Source organism: Saccopteryx leptura, chromosome 1 (assembly GCF_036850995.1).
Source record: "Saccopteryx leptura isolate mSacLep1 chromosome 1, mSacLep1_pri_phased_curated, whole genome shotgun sequence".
Taxonomy (NCBI): domain Eukaryota; kingdom Metazoa; phylum Chordata; class Mammalia; order Chiroptera; family Emballonuridae; genus Saccopteryx; species Saccopteryx leptura.
Genome location: NC_089503.1, coordinates 71,510,237 through 71,531,648, shown reverse-complemented (window position 1 = coordinate 71,531,648; position 21,412 = coordinate 71,510,237). Strand labels below are relative to the sequence as shown.

At 38.7% G+C, this 21,412-nt stretch overlaps 1 protein-coding gene across 2 annotated transcripts in view; it reads right to left on the bottom strand.

Annotated features, from left to right (window-relative positions):
- Positions 1–21,412, bottom strand: part of CCDC83 (coiled-coil domain containing 83) — a 61,083-nt gene that overhangs the window by 29,343 nt on the left and 10,328 nt on the right. The window contains exons 3-5 of one of the 2 annotated variants that reach the window (XM_066360708.1): positions 18,853–18,937; positions 3,769–3,931; positions 307–474 (exon numbers count right to left, since the gene is read on the bottom strand). In XM_066360708.1, the coding sequence (XP_066216805.1) occupies positions 307–474; positions 3,769–3,931; positions 18,853–18,937 (416 nt within the window). The remainder of the gene's footprint in view (positions 1–306; positions 475–3,768; positions 3,932–18,852; positions 18,938–21,412) is intronic. The other variant, XM_066360707.1, reaches the window with a different exon arrangement.

Here is a 21,412-nt window from a genome sequence, read left to right as displayed (position 1 = left end):
TCCAGGGCCCTGCTGCCTCAGTCAACTTTCTCAGACCCAGCCACCGAATGAAACTTCCTCCGTGAAGTCGCTGCTGGCTGAGTTTCGCCACCCGCCTCCCCTCCCTTTGTTTTCCCTTCTCAGTTTCATGGAAGGTCCTGGGATAGTTTCTCTGTTTCCTCCCTCCACCTTTGCTCCTGGGCTCAGACTGCTTGTGCTGACCCATGGAGAGGAACAAATGACTTAGGGAGTACCCATTTTTTCTTCCATCAAATGTCTGCTCTCCAAAGTGTTTAAAGTGTTTGAACCAGCTTTGTTGCAACTGACCTGATATTTTCTCTGCATTCTCTTTAACTTTATTGATGTCATTTTCTAAGGAGATAATGAGTTTAGCATGCTGTTCACTCCCTACATTTTTGTACTCTTCCCAATATTCCTTCTCAGTGAGTTTCTCAAGAAATAATTTCTCAGCATTACTTATTTGCAAGCGCATATCTGTTGAGAGAAAATAAAAACACCATGTCATTTTTATATGTTGCAATCTGATTTTATGAAGTTAGGGTCTGATAGTAAAATGCTGTTATCTCATAAATTTTATGTCTGCAATTTAAGAAAATCTAAACTATCTGAATTATTGTTTAACTATCTGTCATGATTCAAAGTCAAGCCCTGGGCTTGCCGATCAAGGCACATATGACAAGCAATTAATGAACAACTAAAGTGAAGCAACTATGAGTTGATAATTCTCACTCCTCATCCCCTCCTCTCTCTATAAAATCAATAAATAAAATATTTTTAAAAATCCAATTCTAAAGTAGATGTGTGGTTTTGGGCTGTGATTGAGAACTATAATAGACAATTAAGCTCTATGTCTAGGAACCCACAAGTTTAAATTATTCCTGTGATAGCTTGATAAAGGTCCTATCTTATACAATATGTCATGTCACGTGTACTTTTTATTAGTAAATTGACATTTTTCTGTTCATTATGTCTCTGGACAAAGTGATTTCTCCTTTTATCATTCTGTGGTCCTTGACAACCATTTCTGTAAGTTGTTGGAGTCTGTCATCTAGAGTTCATTTGTGTGAAATAGTATATGATAGTCATACAAGAGGTTTTCCTCCACCCCACTTATAAGACTTCTGAGTGAAAGATAAGTTCCCCAGGTAAACATGTACAAATATTGAGCTATCTCAACCATAAACTTTCAGTTTGCCCTGGTATACTTGCTAAACATAATATGCTACTCCATCTTTAGGCTCAACATCATGCTGCTGAGTATTTTGAAAAAGGAAGCGTGAGAGAGAGCCAGGTGCAATGAGCTTAATGACTGTTTGGCTCATGAGCACACAGTCTTGTCTGAGAGCTCCTTGATGGCAACACCACATCTTACTCATCTCTGTAAATCCAGCACTTAAGAGTCTGGCACTTTGGCGCTAGTAGATGTTTATGGAATGACTGAAGCATTCCAGTCAGGCCAGAGGGATGTTCTTCAGTACAGAGAGCCAAAAGGACTCCAGACATGTCTTTTCCCAAAGATCTAATGAGACTACTTATTTTAAAATTCTTTAATGGTACCTGTTACTGTCATTAAGCAGTTAAGGCTCTTATAACCCAGATGGTCAGCTCCTCTTATTTGAGCAGACTATTGCTGCGTCAGCCCTGTGTCACCTTCAGCTTTTGTGTGTGTGTGTGTGTGTGGGGGGGGGGGGGTTCAGGTTGACATTACTGAAGATTTTGAAGAAGTTCATGTGGTGATTATTGTTTTACTTTTCCAGAACACCTCTCACTTTTCTTTTAGCAACAACCTACTCCTTCAAATACAGGGTGGAATAGAAGTTGGTCTATGGTTGTTCGTATAGAAAATAATAGAATAACTAATAAATAACAGTACAAGAACAAACTATGTTTTGCATAGATACAACTATAATCCTACTTTTGTGCCACCCTGTACGTAGGCCAGTTATAGTGGCCCCTTCTCTTGACCACAGGGATTGGTCTGGGGTGAGAGCATGTGTCCTAAGCCAAGCACATGCTCAGAGTCCTTCTATAGAAATATGGAGAGAGGGGGAGAGGGAGATTTTTAAAAAAGCTGAGATCTGACAGCATGTAAGGCTCTGGGTCCCCTGCCTTTTCTGTTCAGTTATATGAAAAACACTACCATCTTTTTTATGCTTAAACTAGTTGGGGTTGGATTTTTATCCTTGAAGCTAAATGAGTCCTAACTAAAAGTTGAAAAAAAGGGGTTATATCAGTACTTCCCAAACCTTCTTAAATCCTTTGGATCTTGTAAAAATGCAGGTTCTGAGGCAGTAGGTCTGGATGGAGCTGAGACTCCACTCTGAAACAAGCTGCCTCGTGAAAATATGGCTGCTGCTCCACAAACCAAATCCAGTTGCCAGTGACTACCTGCCTCAGAAATCCTTTGTTACTACCTACGTAACAAACTGCCTCAGAAATCCTTTTCCCACACACCTGTTCCCTTCCCTTGCGCTCTCTTCCTAGGCGTCTGTGGGCCGCTTGCTTCCATGGACTCCACGCATGCGCGCCCCTCCTCTGCTGCGCTCAGTCATCCAGCTTGGGCCCAGTTGTGTGTGTGTGTGACTACAGCCGCAGCACTCAGCCCAAACCGTACACAGGCACACCTCAACTAACTGGGCCGTTCCCACTTGAAGGCAGTTTGGTGAGCACATCTGAGTTATCTGTTTTGGTCTCAATCCCATCTCAGGGGACTTATTAAAGTATTCCTTCCAAACATAAGCAAGACTTTCCTGGAGAGGAGCCCTGAACAGTACAGTATCTACCTCCTCAGGACATCACTGTTGCCCATAGAGATTTGGGTAGGAGGAGGTTTATGGGAACAGTTTTGGAGACCCTCAAAAATGAAGTTTACTGACTATATTTGGTTTTGGTAATTATTTCATTCAATATAACAGATCTTCTATGCATGGAATGCCTGCTCTGTGCAAAGTGCTTCGATAAGGAGGCTCTCTGAAATATTTGGAGAAATTCAGGACAATCTATGGTAGTCCCTTGTTTTGCCTCCCAGCTTCTAGTACTGCTTCCTGATAGCACTCAAGTCTCTTTCCCATGCTTTCCAGTTTTCTAACAGAGACGGTATTTATAGGAGTTCTGGCAAAAAAACACACAAACACCTACAAGTGTCAAAACTGTGTGTGTGTGACTTACCCCCAGGATCATGGTATTTCCTGAGCCCATAGGAAGAGTATGTGCTGGGTCCTTCATATTCTGCACCCAGCATCATTTCTATCCGTGTCCTCCTGAATGCTCCTTTTCCAACTCGAATCCCTTTTCCCCATTCAGGTGGGGGGTGGGGGGCGAGACGAGCTTAGCTACACAGAGATACTGGGCAGGGGAAGCTTTCTGGTTATATTCACCTTGTCATTCCTCAGTCTGAACTGAGGCTTAAGCCAATGAAGCCATCAAACAAGAAAATTTCCCAAAAGAAGGAATAATCCCCACCATGAAGACTTCAGAGTGGTATCTAATAAGATATTTTCTGGTGTGTAAAGAGTTAGAGGGTTTTCATGTGCGTTTGTTTTTGACTACTGCCTTCTCTCCTCCTGCTCACTTGATTTCAGTATCTCTGCCCAGCTTGTTATTCCCCTCTCCTGTTCATTTACCTACGTGTGTTTGCAGTTGTGGTGATAATGATATCATCTGAAATATGTTCACAGCATTTTTAACATATTAGGAAACAGGTGCATTAATACATTCAAGAAATAAGTTGATTCAGCTTTATGATAATTTTCTAAGTTAGTAAATCACCTTTTAAGTTTTGTTTCTGGTCTCTTTCAAACTTCCACATTTCTTTCATTGACGTTTCAATGTCCTCTTTTGTTACAACTTTTATTCCTTCTGATTTTTCTTCACTCAGTTCCTTTAGTAGGTTCCGTATGTGCCAAATCTGTTCATCCTTTAAGCGTTTATTCTGTCGTGAAAATAAACATCTGCTGAAGTATTTACATTGATCTTCCTTAAAATAGAGTCACACATTGAGGCTTGCAAAGTGAGAAATAAATATTTAGTGAAGTAAGTTACACAATTATAGCTCTAAAAGTTTGTGGAACACTGAAACTTTAAAATAAAATTAAACACATCAACACATAACAATTGGATAGAAGGTTACATTTATTTATTTATTTTTAAGTGAGAGGAGGGTGAGGGGAGAGAGAGACAGACTTCTACAGACACCCTGGCCAGGATTGTCCTGGCAACCCCGTGTGGGGCCAATGCTCTGCCCATCTGGGGCCATCCTTGCAACTGAGCTATTTTTAGTGCCTGAGGCAGAGGCTCTATGGAGCCATCCTCAGCACCCAGGGCCAACATGCTCAAATCAATTGAGCCAGGAGAGGAAGAGAGAGAGACAAAGAAAGGGAAGGGGGATGAGAGGAGAGCAGATGGTAGCCTTTCCTGTGTGCCCCTGACCAGGAATCAAACCTGGAACTTCCACATGCTGTGTCAAGCCAACCATTTAAAAAATTATGTTATTAATCTACCAGTTTCTCACCCCGTACTAGAATCAATGAATATTAAAATTAGACCTTAGAGGTCAATTTCTGCTGCTTAACATCATTCTTCAGCAATCAAATAGTCAGTTATACACTAGAAATATATAAGTGAACAAAATAGACAAAAAGTACTGATCTTGTGGAATTTACATTATTCTTTGCTTTTTTCACAAATGATCCTAATTCTCTTATTTTAGGGTAATGGCTACTCACCATTCTAATACTTCACACTTGAAATATAGACTGGGTTTTCTCTGTGAATACCTATAACTACTAAGCCTTTTATTTAATCAACTTAGAGTTTATTTTTGCCCTTGTCATCTTATTATGTATATTATGTATAAATATGAAAATATTAGTATGTTGTGAACTCAATACATTTTCCTTGTAATTTTCTTAGGGTCTCTTTAAGTTCTAATACTCACTTCCCTGGTGTCTCTTTCAATTTTTTAAAGCCTAATAAAATACATATACTTTACATTTACAGTATATATTTTAATATTTCCTTTAGAAATTACTTCTTTGCTTATAATTTAACATGCTCTTTACTATAACTTTTTCAACATTATATTTTATTTCTGATATTCATTTTTTTTAATCCTCTTAACATACTTGGATACTTTAAGAGTATTTTCTTTCTCACCTGACTAGGCGGTAGTGCAGTGGATAGAGCAGGGGTCCCCAAATATTTCACACAGGGGGCCAGTTCACTGTCCCTCAGACCGTTGGAGGGCCGGACTATAAAAAAAACTATGAAATCCCTATGCACACTGCACATATCTTATTTTAAAGTAAAAAAACAGGAACAAATACAATATTTAAAATAAAGAACAAGTAAATTTAAATCAACAAACTGACCAGTATTTCAATAGGAACTATGCTCCTCTCACTGACCACCAATGAAAGAGGTGCCCCTTCCGGAAGTGCGGCAGGGGCCGGATAAATGGCCTCAGGGGGCTGCGTGCGGCCCATGGGCCATAGTTTGGGGACCCCTGGGATAGAGCATTGGACTGGGATGCGGAGGACCCAGGTTCGAAATCCCGAGGTCGCTGGCTTGAGCACGGGCTTACCAATATGAGCACAGGGTCACTGGCTTGAGCGTGGGATCATAGATGTGATGCTATGGTCACTAGCTTGAGCCCAAAAGTCGCTGGCTTGAGCAAGGGGTCACTCACTCTGCTGTAGCCCCCAGTCAAGGCACATATGAGAAAGCAATCAGTGAACAAGTAAGGTGCTGCTACGAAGAATTGATGCTTCTCATCTCTCTCCCTTCCTGTCTGTCTGTCCCTATCTATCCTTCTCTCTTTCTCTCGCTCTAAAAAAAAAGAGTATTTTCTTCCCCCAAACTGATTCTTTTTGCTATTTCTTCTCAAACTTTACTGTGTCTACCAAGCTCTAGGGGATCTTGCTAAAATGCAGATTCTGATTCAGTAAGTTTGGCACATTTTTGACAAGTTCCGGGTGATGCCAAGCCTGTTCCACAAGCCACACTTTGGACAGTAAGGTTCTTTCAAATAATTTATAAAACTTATGATTTATTGATGATATTAGAGCCTACTATAACTCATTCTTTATTACTTAAGCCAACAAACTTTAAACTTGAGGACTGAAAATTTAATTTCTTAAAATTGTTTAGCAAAATAGTCATTAGTTTAATAAACTAGGATTTAATATTACTTTAATGTTCTTTAAGTTATTCTATAGGCTGTATGATATGATTATCATTTCAGTGGACTAGAATTTTAATTTTAAACTTTGATAAAGAGAACAAAAGCAGTAGGCAATTAACTTTATGATGCTTAAGCAAAAATAAATACAGGCAATGCCCTGGTCAATTGGTTCAGTGGTAGAGTGTTGGCCCGGCGTGTGGAAGTCTTAGGTTCAATTCCCGGCCAGGGCGCATAGGAGAAATGTCCATCTGCTTCTCCCCCCTCCCCCCTCTCTTTTCTCTCTATCTCTATCCTCCCCTCTTGCAGCCAAGGCTCCATTGGAGCAAAGTTGGCTGGGGAACTGAAGATGGCTCTATGGTCTCTGCCTCAGGTGCTAGAATAGCTATCGTTGCAATGGAGCAATGGCCCAGATGGGTAGAGCACTGACCTCTAGTAGGCTTGCCAGGTGGATCCCGGTCGGGCACATGCGGGAGTCTGACTCTGCTTCCCTGCTTCTCACTTCAGAAATATACAAAATAAGTAAGTAAATAAATAAATACAGGCAAAAAACCAGAAAACAAAACAGGATTGAGATGTATAGTCTTATAGTATTTGAGTAATTCCAAAAATGGAAACAAAGATTAAAAGGTATGATATTAAAAATTTAATGGTCTAAGTTCTCTGATATTTTGTTTACAATATTCTAAAGTATCATATTTAATTCTGTCTCTGAAGAATTTTTAATACCAAGGGATTCATAATATGATAAATCCAGAGGTGTATTAAGGTCAGTTGAGGCCCCAGGTACAGAAGAAAATATTGGGCCCTTTACATTAGAAAAAAATGTAAAGTTGGGGTTTTGCGGGGCCCTTCAGAAGTCGGGGTCCAGGTCACGCTCCCAGTGTACCCGCTGTTAAATCTGCCTCTAGAAATCAGAAAGCTGAATTTCTTTCTTTCTGACCCAGTCTTTAAAAATCTAATTGGGAGCAACATAAGCAGGAATGTTGGAGTATAGAAACTATCCCTGTGGAAGCCTGGACATTGGACTTTCTAGACAAAGACTTTGAGTCAGCTATCTTAAATATACTCAAAGAACTCTGGCCAGTTAGCTCAGTTAGTTAAAGTGTCATTCTGAAATGAAAAGGTTGCTAATTCGATCCCCAATCAGGGCATACATGGGAAGCAACCAGTGAATGCACAACTAAGGGGAACAACAAATGAATGGTTCACCCCACCCTCTATCCCTTCCTCTCTGTCTCTCTAAAAAGCAGTAAAGATAAAATAAAACAAAATATACTCAAAGAGTTAAAGGAAACCATGCCTAAAGAACTGTAGGGAAATTTGACAATAATGTCTCACTAAATAGAAAGCAGCAATAAAGAGAAAGAAATTATATTTTAAAGTGCAATAATTAAAAGGAAAATTCAATAGAGAGGCTTAATACCAGATTCATACAGGCAGAATATTGTTCATTCATAAAAAGGAACGAAGTACTGTGCCACAGACTAAATGTTTATGTCCCTCCCTGCAATTGACAGGTGAAGCCCTCATCCCTAATGTGAGGTGGGGCCTTTGGGCAGGAATTAGTTTAGATGAGGTCATCACAATAGAGCCCCAGTGATGAGATTATTGCCTTTATACAAAGAGGAAGAGATCAGGGCCTTCTCTCATTCCACAACTCTGGGGCAGCAGCAGGGGTGGTGGGGGAAGTATCTTGATCTAATTCTTATACCTTATACAAAAATTAACTCAAAATAAACTATGATTTAAGTGGAAAATGTAAAACTATGCATATTTTCAAATAAAGCATAGGCTAAAAATCTTTGGGATCTAGGGCCAGGCAAAAAACTTTTATTTTTATTTTTAATTTTATTTATTATTTTTAAATTTTTTATTGAAGTTATTGGGGTGACAATGGGTAGTAAAATTATATAGGTTTCAGCTCTGGCCAGATAGTTCAGTTGGGTAGAGCGCTGTCTGCAAGCGCAGAGATTGACAGTTCGATCCCTGGTCAGGGCACATACAGGAACAGATCGATGTTCCTGTCTCTCTCTTGCTCATTCCTTTCCTCTCTGAAATCAATAAAATAAACATTAAAAAAATACTGCTTTGAAAAATTATATGGGTTTCAGGTGTATAATTCTATACTACATCGTCTGTATATTGTATTGTGTGATCACCACCCCAAGTCAGGTCTCCTCCATCACCATTTATCTCCCCTCTACCTTTTCCTCATACCCCACCCCCACTTCCCTTTCCCTCTGGTAACCACCATGCTGTGGTCTGTGTCTATAAGTCATTTTTTTGCTTAATCCCTTCACCTTTTACCCCAGCCCCAACCCTTCTCCCTGTGACAGCTGTCAACCTGCTCTCTCCCCTAACAGTCTGTCTCTATTTTGCATGTTATTTCATTTTGTTCATTAGACTCCATATATGAGTTAAATCATATGGTACTCATTTTTCTCTGACTGATTTATTTTATTTAGCATAATGCTCTCCAGGTCTATCCATGCTGTCACAAAGGTAAGATTTTCTTTAATTTCTTTTTTTTTAATGGACAAGTAGTTTTTCCATTACATAAATGTACCACAGTATTTTTACCCCCACTCATCAACTGATGGGAACTTTGGCTATTTATAATCTTGGCTATTATAAATAACGCTGCAGTGAACATAAGGGTGCATATATATTATATATATTTTTTCAAATTAGTGTTTCAGGTCTCTTCGGATACATTGCCAGAAGTGGAATTGCTTGGCCATAAGGCAGTTCCATTTTTAATTTTTTGAGGTAACTCCATTGTGCCCCTTCCACAGTGGCTACACTAATAGGCGTTCCCACCAACAGTGCAAGAGGGTTCCCTTTTCTCCACATCCTCGCCAATACTTGTTGATTTATTGATGATAGCCCTTCTGATAAGTGTGAGGTGCTATTTCATTGCAGTTTTAGTTTGCATTTCTCTAATGATTAGTGATGTTGAGCATCTTTTCATATGTCTATTGGCCATCTGTATGTCCTCTTTGTTGAAGGGTCTATTCAGGTCCTTTGCCCATTTTTAAATTGTATTGATTATTTTTTTGGTGTTGAGTTGTATAATTTCTTTATAAACTTTTAGTATTAACCCCTGATCAGATGTATCATTGACAGATATATTTTCCCATTCAGTAGGTTGTCTTTTCATTTTGATGATGGTTTGCTTTACTGTGCAAAATCTTTTTAGTTTGATATAGTCCCAATTTGTTTATTATTTTTTCTTTCCCTTGCCTTAGGAAATATATCAGAAAAAATATCGCTACAAGAAATGTCTGAGATTTTACTGACTATATTTCTACTAGGATTTTTGTGGTTGTGAGTTTAACATGTAAATCTTCTGCTTTTGCTGTGTCTCATAGATTTTGGGTTGTTATGTTCTCATTTTCACTTATTTCAAGGTATCTTTTGATTTGTTTCTTGATCTCATTGTTAACCCATTTATTGTTTAGCAACATGTTGTTTAGCTTCCACGTCATTGTGTTTTTTAATTTTTTTTTATTGATTTCTAGTTTTATACCATTATGTTCAGAGAATATGCTTGATATAATTTCAACCTTCTTAATTTATTAAGACCTGTTTTCTGTCCTGAGAATGTGGTCTGTCATGTGCACTTGAAAAGAATGTATATTCTGTTGCTTTGAGGTGAAATGCTCTGAAGATACCAATTAAATCCATCTGATCAAGTGTATCATTTAAGGCCACCATTTTCTTATTGATCTTCTGTCTGGAAGATCTATCCATTGATGCCAAAGTGATGTGTTAAAGTCCCCTACTATGATTCTATTATGGTCAATCTCTCCCTTATGTCTATCAAAATTTGCTTTACATATTTAGTTGCTCCTATTTTGGGTACATAAATGTTTATGAAGGTTATACCCTGTTGTTGGATTGCTCCCTTTATCCTCATGTAGTGTCCTTCTTTGTCTCTATAGTGCCTTTGTTTTAAAGTCTATTTTGTCAGATATAAGTATTGCTACCCCAGCCTTTTTTCCTTTTCATTTGCATAAAATATCTTTTTCCATCCCTTTATTTTTAGTTTGTAGTTTTCATTCTGAAGTGGATCTCTTGTAGACAGCATATATGAAGGTCTTGCTTTCTTATGCATTCAGCTACTCTATGTCTTTTAATTGGAGCATTTAAGCCATTTACATTTAAAGTAATTATTGATAGGTACGTGTTTGTTGCCATTTTATTTTTTTAATTGTGTTTCTCCTTCTTCCCTTCTTCTTCTTCTTCTTCTTCTTCTTCTTCTTCTTCTTCTTCTTCTTCCTCTTCCTCTTCCTCTTCCTCTTCTTTTTCTTCTTCTTCTTCTTCTTCTTCTTCTTCTTCTTCTTCTTCTTCTTCTTCTTCTTCTCCTTCTCCTTCTCCTTCTCCTTCTCCTTCTCCTTCTCCTTTTCCTCCTCCCCTTCTACTTCTTCCCCAAGCCCCTCCTCTCCCTTCTCTTTTTTCTTCTTAAAGCAGGCCCTTTAGCATTTCTTATAATATTGGTTTGGTAGTGATGAACTCCTTTAGCTTTTTCTTGTCTTGGAAGTTCTTTATTCTCCTTCAATTTTAAGTGATAGTATTGCTGGGTAAAGTAGTCTCGGTTGTAGGTCCTTGCTTTTCATCACTTTGAATGAATATTTCATGCAAGTTCTTCTGGCCTGAAATGTTTCTACTGAGAAACAGCTGACAGTCTTATCGGAGCTACCTTGTAGGTAACTGACTGCTTTTCCTTTGTGGCTTTTAGGATTCTCTCTTTGCCTTTAACCTTTGCAATTTTAATTATGATGTGTCTCGGTGTAAGCCTCTTTGGGTTATCTTGTTTGAGACTCTCTGCCCTTTTAGACTTGTGTCTTTTTCCTTCACCAGGTTAGGGAAATTTTCAGTCGCTATTTCTTCAAATAGGTTCTCAATACCTTGCTCTCTCTCTTCTCTTCTAGTACCCCTATGACACAGATGTTATTATGCTTCATGTAGTCCCAAAGGTCCCTTATACTCTCCTCATCCACTCCTCATTCTTTTAAATTCTTTTTGCTTTTGTGATTGAGTATTTTTTTTTCTATCTTGCCTTCCAGATCACTGGATTTGATCCTCTGTTTCATCCAACCTACTGTTTATTCCTTCCAGTGTATTCCTCATTTCAGATATTGTATTCTTCATTTTTGACTGGTTCTTTTTTATGGTTTGCATGATTTCATAGTTCTAAGTTCCTTGTAGTTCCTTGAACATTCTTATAACCATTTTTCTGAACCCTCTATCTGATAAGTTGATTGCCTTCATTTTACTTAGCTCTTTTACTGGAGACTTTTTCCTGTTCCTTCACTGGGGCATGTTTCTTTGTCCCCCCATTTTGGCTGTTTCTTTGTGTTTATTTCTATGTATTAGGTAGATCTGCTATGACTTCCAGTCTTGGTAGGGTAGCCTTATGTAGTAAGTGTCCTTTGGTGTCTAGTAGTGCAGTCTTCTTATTCACCTAAGCTGGGTGCTCCAGGAATGTCCTTGTGTGGGTATGTGGGCTTTTATGTTGTACTTGAGTCTTTATTGCTATTGGCCCATTTGTGTGTGGGCTTGACCCTCAGGCTGGTTGACTGAGAGGCTCAACCCTGACTATGGCTGGGGAGCTGCTGTGCAGGTGCTGACCACATGATGTAGGATTCACTTCAGCAGGATATGATGGCTACTGAAATATCCCTTTGGATATGCTGCTTGTGAAAAATTTTGAATTCTGCTCTGATATTTTCTGAAGCTGGCCACTGGGTGTTGCTTCTGGGCCTCTTGGGTATAGGCCAGTGTTAGATCCTTCCTGTGACTGAGGCTGGCCAACCTTTTTGGAGCTACAATGCAATCTACAGTTTGTGGCTGCCACTGCTGGGTCTAGGTATACAGGGGAAGGACTAAGCTGTGCACCAAGGCTGGCTGTTCCCAGCATCAGGCCTGAGGACAGGTCAGCAAAAGTCTCAAGGCCCACTAAGACCTGCCTCTGCCTGCCAGTTGCCTAATGGGCTCAGTCACTGAAAGAGCCTCTGGAGGTACTTGCATTGCACGAGGTAGGTTATTGTTGAGTCACCAGGTAGAAGTAAGTAGCATTCATGATTGATACAGGTTCAAATTCAATGCCAGTGCTGGGTCTGAGACCACTCAGCAGAGTCTCAGGGTATACCAATTTTAAATGACACCCACTGGGTGCTTGCAGGACTTTGTGGTGGGGTCAGAGTTGTCAGCATGTGGTTAGCAGAGCTTATTAGGCCCAACAGACCAAGATTTGTCTGTGTGAAGGGAGAGCTCTAAACTGATCTGCTGTGTGAGGGAAAATGGCCCCTGTTCTAGAGCCACACAACTCAGTCTGTCCTAGATTCTGCCAGGAGGAGATGGAGCTCAGCAGTGTGGGGACACCAGGAGTTGGGAGGATAAGGCTAGTAGGTCTCCCATGAGGGGGAGGTGCTGGTCAGGCTTTGGAGAAGGTGGGGAGTGTGGCCTCCACTCCAGAGACACATTAACTCAGTCCTTCTATCAGGGGTCAGGCAGGTGGGGTTTTTGGGAACCTGGAGAATGGGGCCCAGAAGGTGAGGGTAGGGTATCTCCCATGAGGGAAAAGTGCCACTCAGGTTCATGGGAAAGTAGGGGGGGGGATTTCTCCAACCTAGAGCCATATAACTTAGTCACTGACACCCTCCAAATCTGTCCAGACCTCTACACCTGGGCCAAGTGAGCTGACTCCTCAGCAGATGCAAACTCTGCAGGGTGGTTAGAGGGAATCCAGAAGGTGGGGCAATTCCATTCCCCCAGACTGATGCCATATGAAAGGGAGTGTTCTACCCAAGAAAAATAGTGTCTGTGGTATGGGAGAATAACTCAATGAGGGATCCTATGGCTGTCCCTTCTGTTCTTTCCCCAGGGCCATGAACCCCAGTCTCTCCTCATGGGACTCTAGTCTGCTCTACCCTTCCTTTCCTGGAGCCCAGGGTGAGTGGCTGTGAATAAAATTTTGTGCGCTGGCTGCTTAAGAGAATGCCTGTGTCTCTGCCAACTCTTGTCTCTCCCTAATAGAGAGAATCCCTGCTGATTTTCACAGCCAAATGTTATGTAGATACTTCTTCCTGATTCTGGTGCCCTGGACTGACAGCCTGGCATGGGGTTGAGACCTCATACTTCTCAGGGAGAACCCCCCCACAGCTGAGATATCCCTCCAGAATCTCAGCCGCCACCTATGGGAGTGGGGCCAGCCCTTTTTGCATCTCTGTCCTTCCTACGAGACTCGATATGACTTCTGCAAATCCTTGGTTATAAGATTTCTCTTCAGCTGGTCTTCAGTTAGTTATTCAGGATGATTGTTTTATAATTTAGTTGTAATTTTAGTTTGGTCCTAGGAGGAGGTGAGTGTACCTTTCACCTACTTAACCACCATCTTGGATCTCTAGGCAAAGAACTTTTAAACTTGACACCAAAGCATGACCCATAAAAGAAAAATTGATAAACTGAACTTCCTTAAATTAAAAACTTTTCTCTGTGAAAGACCCTGTTATGAAGATGAAAAAATATGCTATAGACTAGGAGAACATATTTTCATATAACATATTCAGCAAAGATCTAGTATCTAGGCCAGCGGTTCTCACACTTTTGGGTCACGACCCCGGTGGGGTCACCTAAAGCCATCGGAAAATACATAATGCATATCAGGTATTTACATTCCGGATCATAACTGTAGCAAAATTACAGTTATGAAGTAGCCACCAAAATTATTTTTTGGTTTGGGGTCACCACAACATGAGGAACTGTATTGCAGGGTCACGGCATTAGAAAGGTTGAGAACCACTGATCTAGGCGATATCTACCTACCTACCTAGCTACATTTTTTTAAATCCTCACAACTCAAAAAAAAAGTGTAATTAGAAAATAGGCAAAAGACACAAAGATAAATTTCACCAAAGAGGATACATAAATGGCAAAGAAACATATGAGAACATATTCAACATCATTAGCCATAAGGGAAATTCATGTTACAAATACAATTAGATATCACTACCCACATATGAGAATGGCTAAAATAAAATAGTGACATTACCAGTGTTATGATAATATCCTTTGCAATCAACTATTACACTGCTAATCTTCTACCTAATAAGGGCTTTTCAACTTATTTTTGCAGAAGTGGAAATTTCTTTATTAAGTATGTTCTGAATACTAAATAAATCATTATCTGATTTTACTTATGTTAGTTAGTTTTAGTAAGCCAACAAGACCTCTAAATTAAATTTCAGATCAAAAATATTTACCATAATATATAGAAAAAATATTTACAAAGATATTGATAATTTAAAACACTACATACAATTCATAAAGAAATATGTAATATATAAAGAAAATTTTCTTTTATATGCCTTACATAGCACAATACTTCTCAAAGTGAATCTAGTTCTCTTGCATCAAAATTTTAATAATGATATAATGACTATTCTTTTCAAACATGCTTTTTATTTATAAATTAAAACAGCATCACGTTCAAAATATTTATATGTAATTGAATGCTGTAGAAACATTACTATATTATATTTGCCGTAATATATAAATTTAGCAACAGTTATATTAAACTTTCCAAATCCCATATAAATTTTAAATGGAAGGGAAACGTTTCTGACAACATATTACACAATTTACTATGTCTGAAAATTATTTTGACCTACATACTGAAATAAAATAAAATTTAGTTAGATATACCCACCAATGTGCTAAAAATATGTTTATCTTACAAAGTATAGTAAATAATTGTTGTTTGAAGTAAAAATAATTATTACATTATAAAACAAGAAGAAAAGTTTCAGTAAATAAGTTACAATAAAGGGATTAGTTTTGTTTTGTTATAAGGCCATTTCATTGGCTTCTACCCTTTTAACTTTTTATGACTCACAAGAACAAGAACAGGATTTGCCAAAGTAGTACACAAAGTTCCCATCTATTCATCCAGTTTTCCCCAATGATAACTTTTCATATAGTACATTATTAAAACCAGGAAATTAACACTGGTACAATGTTTTTAACTAGAGATTATGTGGATTTTACCAGTTTTTACATGTGCTAATTTTTAAGTGTGTATAACTATGAAATTTTATCACATTTACATGTAAGAATGATCACCGCATAGATGGCATTTGAAGCCGTGGTATTAACCTCTTGAGTAGTGAGGTTTTTTTATGCTCGCTGATCCCCGGGAGTGAGTTTTTTTCAAAAAATGAAACAGTTCTACTTACAGTTTTATTAACTTAAAATCATGATTGTTTGATAACCAATTTATGGAAACAAGAAGAACATACATTTGCCTTTTTTAATGTTGCCTTACACATTTAAAAAATAAATTGATCATACTCGGGATGATCAGGAGGCACGAGGACGTACATGAATGAATGTTCGTACTACTCAAAGGGTTAAAAAATATCATCCAGAGAGAGGTTAGACTGAAAGAAAGGTCTGAAGTCAGAACACTGGCAAATACCCTAAGTAAGAGTAGGTCCAGGGGGAGAAAATGAATGAAAAACATGAAGAAATGGTCAGAGAAGTAGGAGGAAAATTAAGGGAGAGCAATGTCCTGAAACCCAAAGGAAAAGAGCTTCAATATGACAGGAGTGACTGCTGGAGGGATGCAGGGTAAAGTAAGGACTACAAAGAGGCCATTGGCCTGACCAGTGGTGGCACAGTGGATAGAGCGCTGACCTGGAATGCTGAGGACCTAGGTTTAAAACCCTGAGGTTGCCAGCTTGAGCGCAGGCTCACCAACATGAGCGTGGAGTCGCTGGCTTGAGTGTGGTATCATAGACATGACCCCATAGTCACTGGCTTTAGCGCAAGGTTGCTGGCTTGAGCAAGGGGTCACTGGCTCAGCTGGAGCACCCCCAACCCCATCAAGGCACATATAAGAAAGTAATCAATGAACAACTAAGGTGTCACAACCACAAGTCGATGCTTCTCATCTCTCTCCCTTCTTGCCTCTCTGTCCCTCTTTCTTTTTCTCTCTCAAGCTAAAAAAAAAAAAGTCCATTCAAAAGAGTCCATTGGACCTGACTAATTGGTCGTTAATAACTGTTGCTAGAGCAGTGCTGGCAAAATAGTAGGACTAAGAGAATGACTGGGGAAGTATGTAAATGGGCCCAGTGAACTATGAAATATCCAATGATGTAAGTGGAACAATGAATATAGAGAGAAAGAGATTATAAATGAGGTGCTAGTCTAAACACAACTAAATACACATAGAAAGAGATAATGGGTAGGAAGGAAGAGGGGCATTTCTGATTTTGACTTAACTGAGGAGAAAAATATGTCTTGCTAATGAGTCATGTTTAGTTTAGCAATTTAAATATGTGTGACCTCAACATTCCAGCTTAGATCAGGGGAATTAAAAGGATCTAATCAAGAGAATTCTGGGAAGAAAAAACAGCCTCTTTACTGTAAAGGTACAATTACAAGAAAGAGATTGGGTTTTCCAATCTCTCTTTCTCTCGTCTCTTCTTTTTCTTTCCCTTTCTTTCTTTCTTTCTTTCTTTCTTTCTTTCTTTCTTTCTTTCTTTCTTTCTTTCTTTCTTTCTTTCTTTCTTTCTTCCTTTCTTCCTTCCTTCCTTCCTTCCTTCCTTCCTTCCTTCCTTCCTTCCTTCCTTCCTTCCTTCCTTCCTTTCTTTCTTTCTTTCTTTTTTCGCATTGGTAAGCAAAGGGTGGGGTGGCTGGCGACAAGGTGGGAGAGATGTGCAGAGGTCAGATTTTGCAATACTTCAAGAGTTCAGCAAGGTCTATGGATTTTCTTTTCTGTGCAACAGGAAAATCCATTGAAAGGTTTACAGTATTTAAAGGGCAATCTGGTTGAATTGTGGAAAATGTACTGGGTAGAGAAAGGATGGGTAAGAGATGATTGTGGCTTAACCTGGGGCAATAGCAGCATAAATGGAAAAAAAATAGATACATACAGTTGGAGTTAGAGTCGGCCTCATTATGCTCTCTACTGCTAGGGTCACTAATGATCCCAAAGCAGAGTTAACTTCTCTCATTTTTGTGCTAATCTATGGAAATAAGAACTTTGTTTTTGGCTCCAGTTGTTGGGCTATGTGAAAGTGATTCCTTAGTCCTGTTCTGTTGTCTTTCTCACAACCAAATGGAAGTCCCAAAGCACATCTAGGAGTCTCAAAGCTGACCACTGGATGGTGTGCATTGGTCCCTTAATGACAGCTCACTCCAAGCACCTAGGTCGAACTTACCTTTTCCATGATCATTCATGGACCTGAGTTTCTGTTTTTGTCCCTTTACAAGTGACAGTTACTTAAGAATCATGACAATGTCAGGGGCACAGTTATATTACTGGGGCCTGCCTTGCCAATAAATATCTGCTGAATGAATGAGCAAATTAATCCCTCTGAGGAAGACTAGAAATCCCCATTTTATAAAAGGGAAACCAGGCTCATCATACCAGCTTTGGCCAAAATGACATCAGCAGTAACTCAGGATACAGACTCAGGTCTCTGACCCTAGATTTCATTAAGATTTGTAGATAATCTTTTTAGACAAAAGCCTCCATCCCCAAATAACATTTAAGTGTGTAAGTTTCAGGGTCCATATAAAGTAAATGTTTAATAGTAGATACTGTCAGGATTTCCTCATTCATGAGATGCTCTAAGTGATGTTTAATTATCATTTACTGCTTTCAAACTTTATTTCTGTTGGTCTTTAGTTCTGATAGTCATATACAGCACCCCTTGGATAGTCATTTTAAAATGATTTTACAAAAACAATATATCATCTTAAACATTAAATTAGTCATTTTAGCCTGACCAGGCGGTGGCGCAGTGGATAGAGCGTCGGACTGGGATGCAGAGGACCCAGGTTCGAGACCCCGAGCTCGCCAGCTTGAGCGCGGGCTCATCTGGTTTGAGCAAAAAGCCCACCAGCTTGAACCCAAGGTTGCTGGCTCCAGCAAGGGGTTACTCGGTTTGCTGAAGGCCCACGGTCAAGGCACATATGAGAAAGCAATCAATGAACAACTAAGGTGTCGTAATGTACAACGAAAAACTAATGATTGATGCTTCTCATCTCTCTCCGTTCCTTTCTGTCTGTCCCTGTCTATCCCTCTCTCTGACTCACTCTCTGTCTCTGTAAAAAAATAAACAAACAAACAAAAAATTAAATTAGTCATTTTAGCAAGATTGTACTTTTCAAATATTTACATGTTCACACTCTCTGAAAGTCTAAAAAAAAACAGACACAGAAATTAAATATAAAAACACCCAATGTTTTATCTACTGTGCACAAAAATTAGAAGATATTTTATAGCTTCATATTCATTTTGAAATATCTCCTAATTTTTGTGAGCAGTATAGTTTGGTTAAATAAGAAATTAAAAGATTATTGTGGTTTCAGAGCTTTAAAATTTTGAACATAAGATTCAGCATCCTCATGTTCTAAGTAACGTAATTCAAACTGACTTTCTATGACATTATAATTAATGTAAAGAGAATAACAGTACCCTCCTGCTTCACATATACAACAAAACAAAACACAAAAAACTTCAATAGACTGTAAATTAATCAATTACAAGCACTAAATAAGTTAATTTTCTAGGGTACATTTCATCATAATTCACAAAGTTTTAAAGCATTTGTGTGAATGTTTCATGACTAGATATTGGCTTTCGATCTTATACTCACTCTTTCGTGATACTTTTGGTTCTTTTCTCTAAGACTCCTTATTTGAACCATGAGTTGTTCTACTTCATTTTCCTTTATATGACAGCTGATAATAAACAAAGGTAGCATTCATTACAATTACTTATCTTAGGAAAAATTAGTGAGACAAAGTTAAAAAATAAAACTAAATTATTTGAGTTGAAATATAGTATTAAATATAATATAAAAACCCATTTAGGGATAAGACCCTTTCTTAAGTAATTTTGTGTTTCTGGGAATATTTTCCTCAGTAAAATATATATTAGAGAGATAACTTCAATTTTTAAATCAATCACCACTTGTATTTCATAGTAGTAATTTTGATGCTTTCCAATTATCTATAAATAATTCAGCTTTATGCGAACCTAGAAAAGGCGACATTGCAAGCATACTTTCTAAAATTCTAAAAACATTCAAGCAAAAATGACAAAACAAAGACTTTATAACAGCGTACCCAGCTTCTTGAAACAGTAAAGCATACCCTTTGGTTCAAGTTCATTAGTATATCTCTTCTATAAATAATAAAAGCTTCTTTCCTGACACACACACTTATTTAATACCTGCAGTATTTGTTGAGCCTCTGCTAGGTATGAAAGGGAGAAAAGTGCAGAAAGACTGTGGTATAGGCCATTTGATGGCTATTTGAAATGTTAAGTATATCTTTATTGCCTAGTAAGTCTTATAACTTTAAATCTGAGACCAAAATAAGGTCAATGAAATTGATCTATATAAACCTCTTACCTCAATTAAAAAAAATTACAAAAGTATAGTAGCTCTGTGGTGTAGTAAACAGAGGAGTGAGTGGTTAGTGAATAAGGAAGGAATTCCAGCATTCAAGCTTGTCCCAACCACTTCTTACCTATCTGACCTCAGGCAAGCAATTCTCTGAGACTCAATTCCCAAGCTGTCAATGGAGATAACAATACCCAGCTGTACATACTTATATAAGGATTAAAATAAGAAATCATACATGAATGTTTCTGACATAGAGTAAGTACTTAGTAAATTTCAGTTGAATTTGAATCGCACTTCCTCAGCCCTTCCTCCAAATGGACATTTATATCTGTGACATTGTATACTTAGTAGAGAGAAAAATAAAGCTCCGTATTTCCAAATGATGAGAAAATAGGACAGAAATACAAAACAAGCAAATCCTTTAATGACAAAAAAGCTCTATTTGGATACTATGAAACTTGGATTTAGGCTTGGTTTTCCACTAGCTGCCTCTCACCCTGTTTAGGCCTTGGCTTGCACTTGTGTAAATAAGAGAATTGAAGGAGATGAGCTCCATTGTTCCTTTTTAGTTGCAAAAAACCCTTTTTTTAGATTGTTATTCATTTTAGAGAGGAGAGAGAGAGAGAGAGAGAGAGAAGGGGGAAGGAGCAGGAAGCATCAACTCCTATATGTGCCTTGACCAGGTAAGCCCAGGGTTTCAAACCGGTGACCTCAGTGTTCCAGGTTGACTCTTTATCCACTGCCTCACCACAGGTCAGACAGCAAAATTCTATAAATTGAATTTATCAGTGTTCCCTTTCATGCAGTCCTACCTACAATATAGATTTAATGAGCAGTCTCTGCGTGCCCAGCATTGTTTTAGGTTGTACAGAGATAGTGATGGACAATGTCTTTATGGTCCTTGCCCTCAACACGCTTATATTTTACTAGACAATAAAGAAGTAAACACATAAACATTTTCCCTATGCTATGGGGCAAAAAACAGGATATGAAAACAATAGATGAATGAAAAGACTACTGTAAATTGGGTGGTCTCCACATAATAGTTAGAAATAAAGCTATAGGCAAATATAAACCATCTTTCACTTCTTACCTAAAGCTTAGATGTACAAAAATTTTGAAAGAGTGCCTTTTCTATCTCCCATTTTTAAGGAGAAAAACAAAACTATAAGTGAAAATGACCTGAAAAGAGTCTATGCTAATTACTCACATAATTTCTGCAGTGATAGATACAGTGGCCCTGATGCACTGCAAGGGTGGGGCAGGCAGATGAATCTCGTCTGTGCTCACCATTGGTTTCAGACCGAGAGCCTAGCTTGATGACAAGCAGGAAAGATATTGCATGGTACACATTTGTACTAAAAAATTGTTGTTTAGCTGAAATTCAAATTAAATTGGGCATCTCTATTTTTATTTGCTCTATCTGGTCACCCTGTGCTTACGTCTAGCACCCCTCCCCTCAAAGCATTGAGGAACAAAAATTCCTTCTCCAGTGAGCAAGCAGTTCAGAAAGATCTGAGATATCCTTAAGGTTTTGACGGCTTCATCACCCCCCTTCTGGAGCGCAGGATAGTTGCAGGTCTAACTTACCCTAGACTCCTCGGAATCACTTCCATCTCCTCAGGCCTTGTGGAGAGATGGGCCCACTAAGAAGCAGATGAAGCCGAACTTCAGAACTCTGCACTGTTAGCCACTGCGGGAATTCAAGCTTCACCTTCTCTATACCTTTTCCTTTTCATCTCTCCCTCATCTACTCAGTGCCCTCGTAACCCACGTGCAGCACTAACTGCTGAGGCAAGTGGGCTAA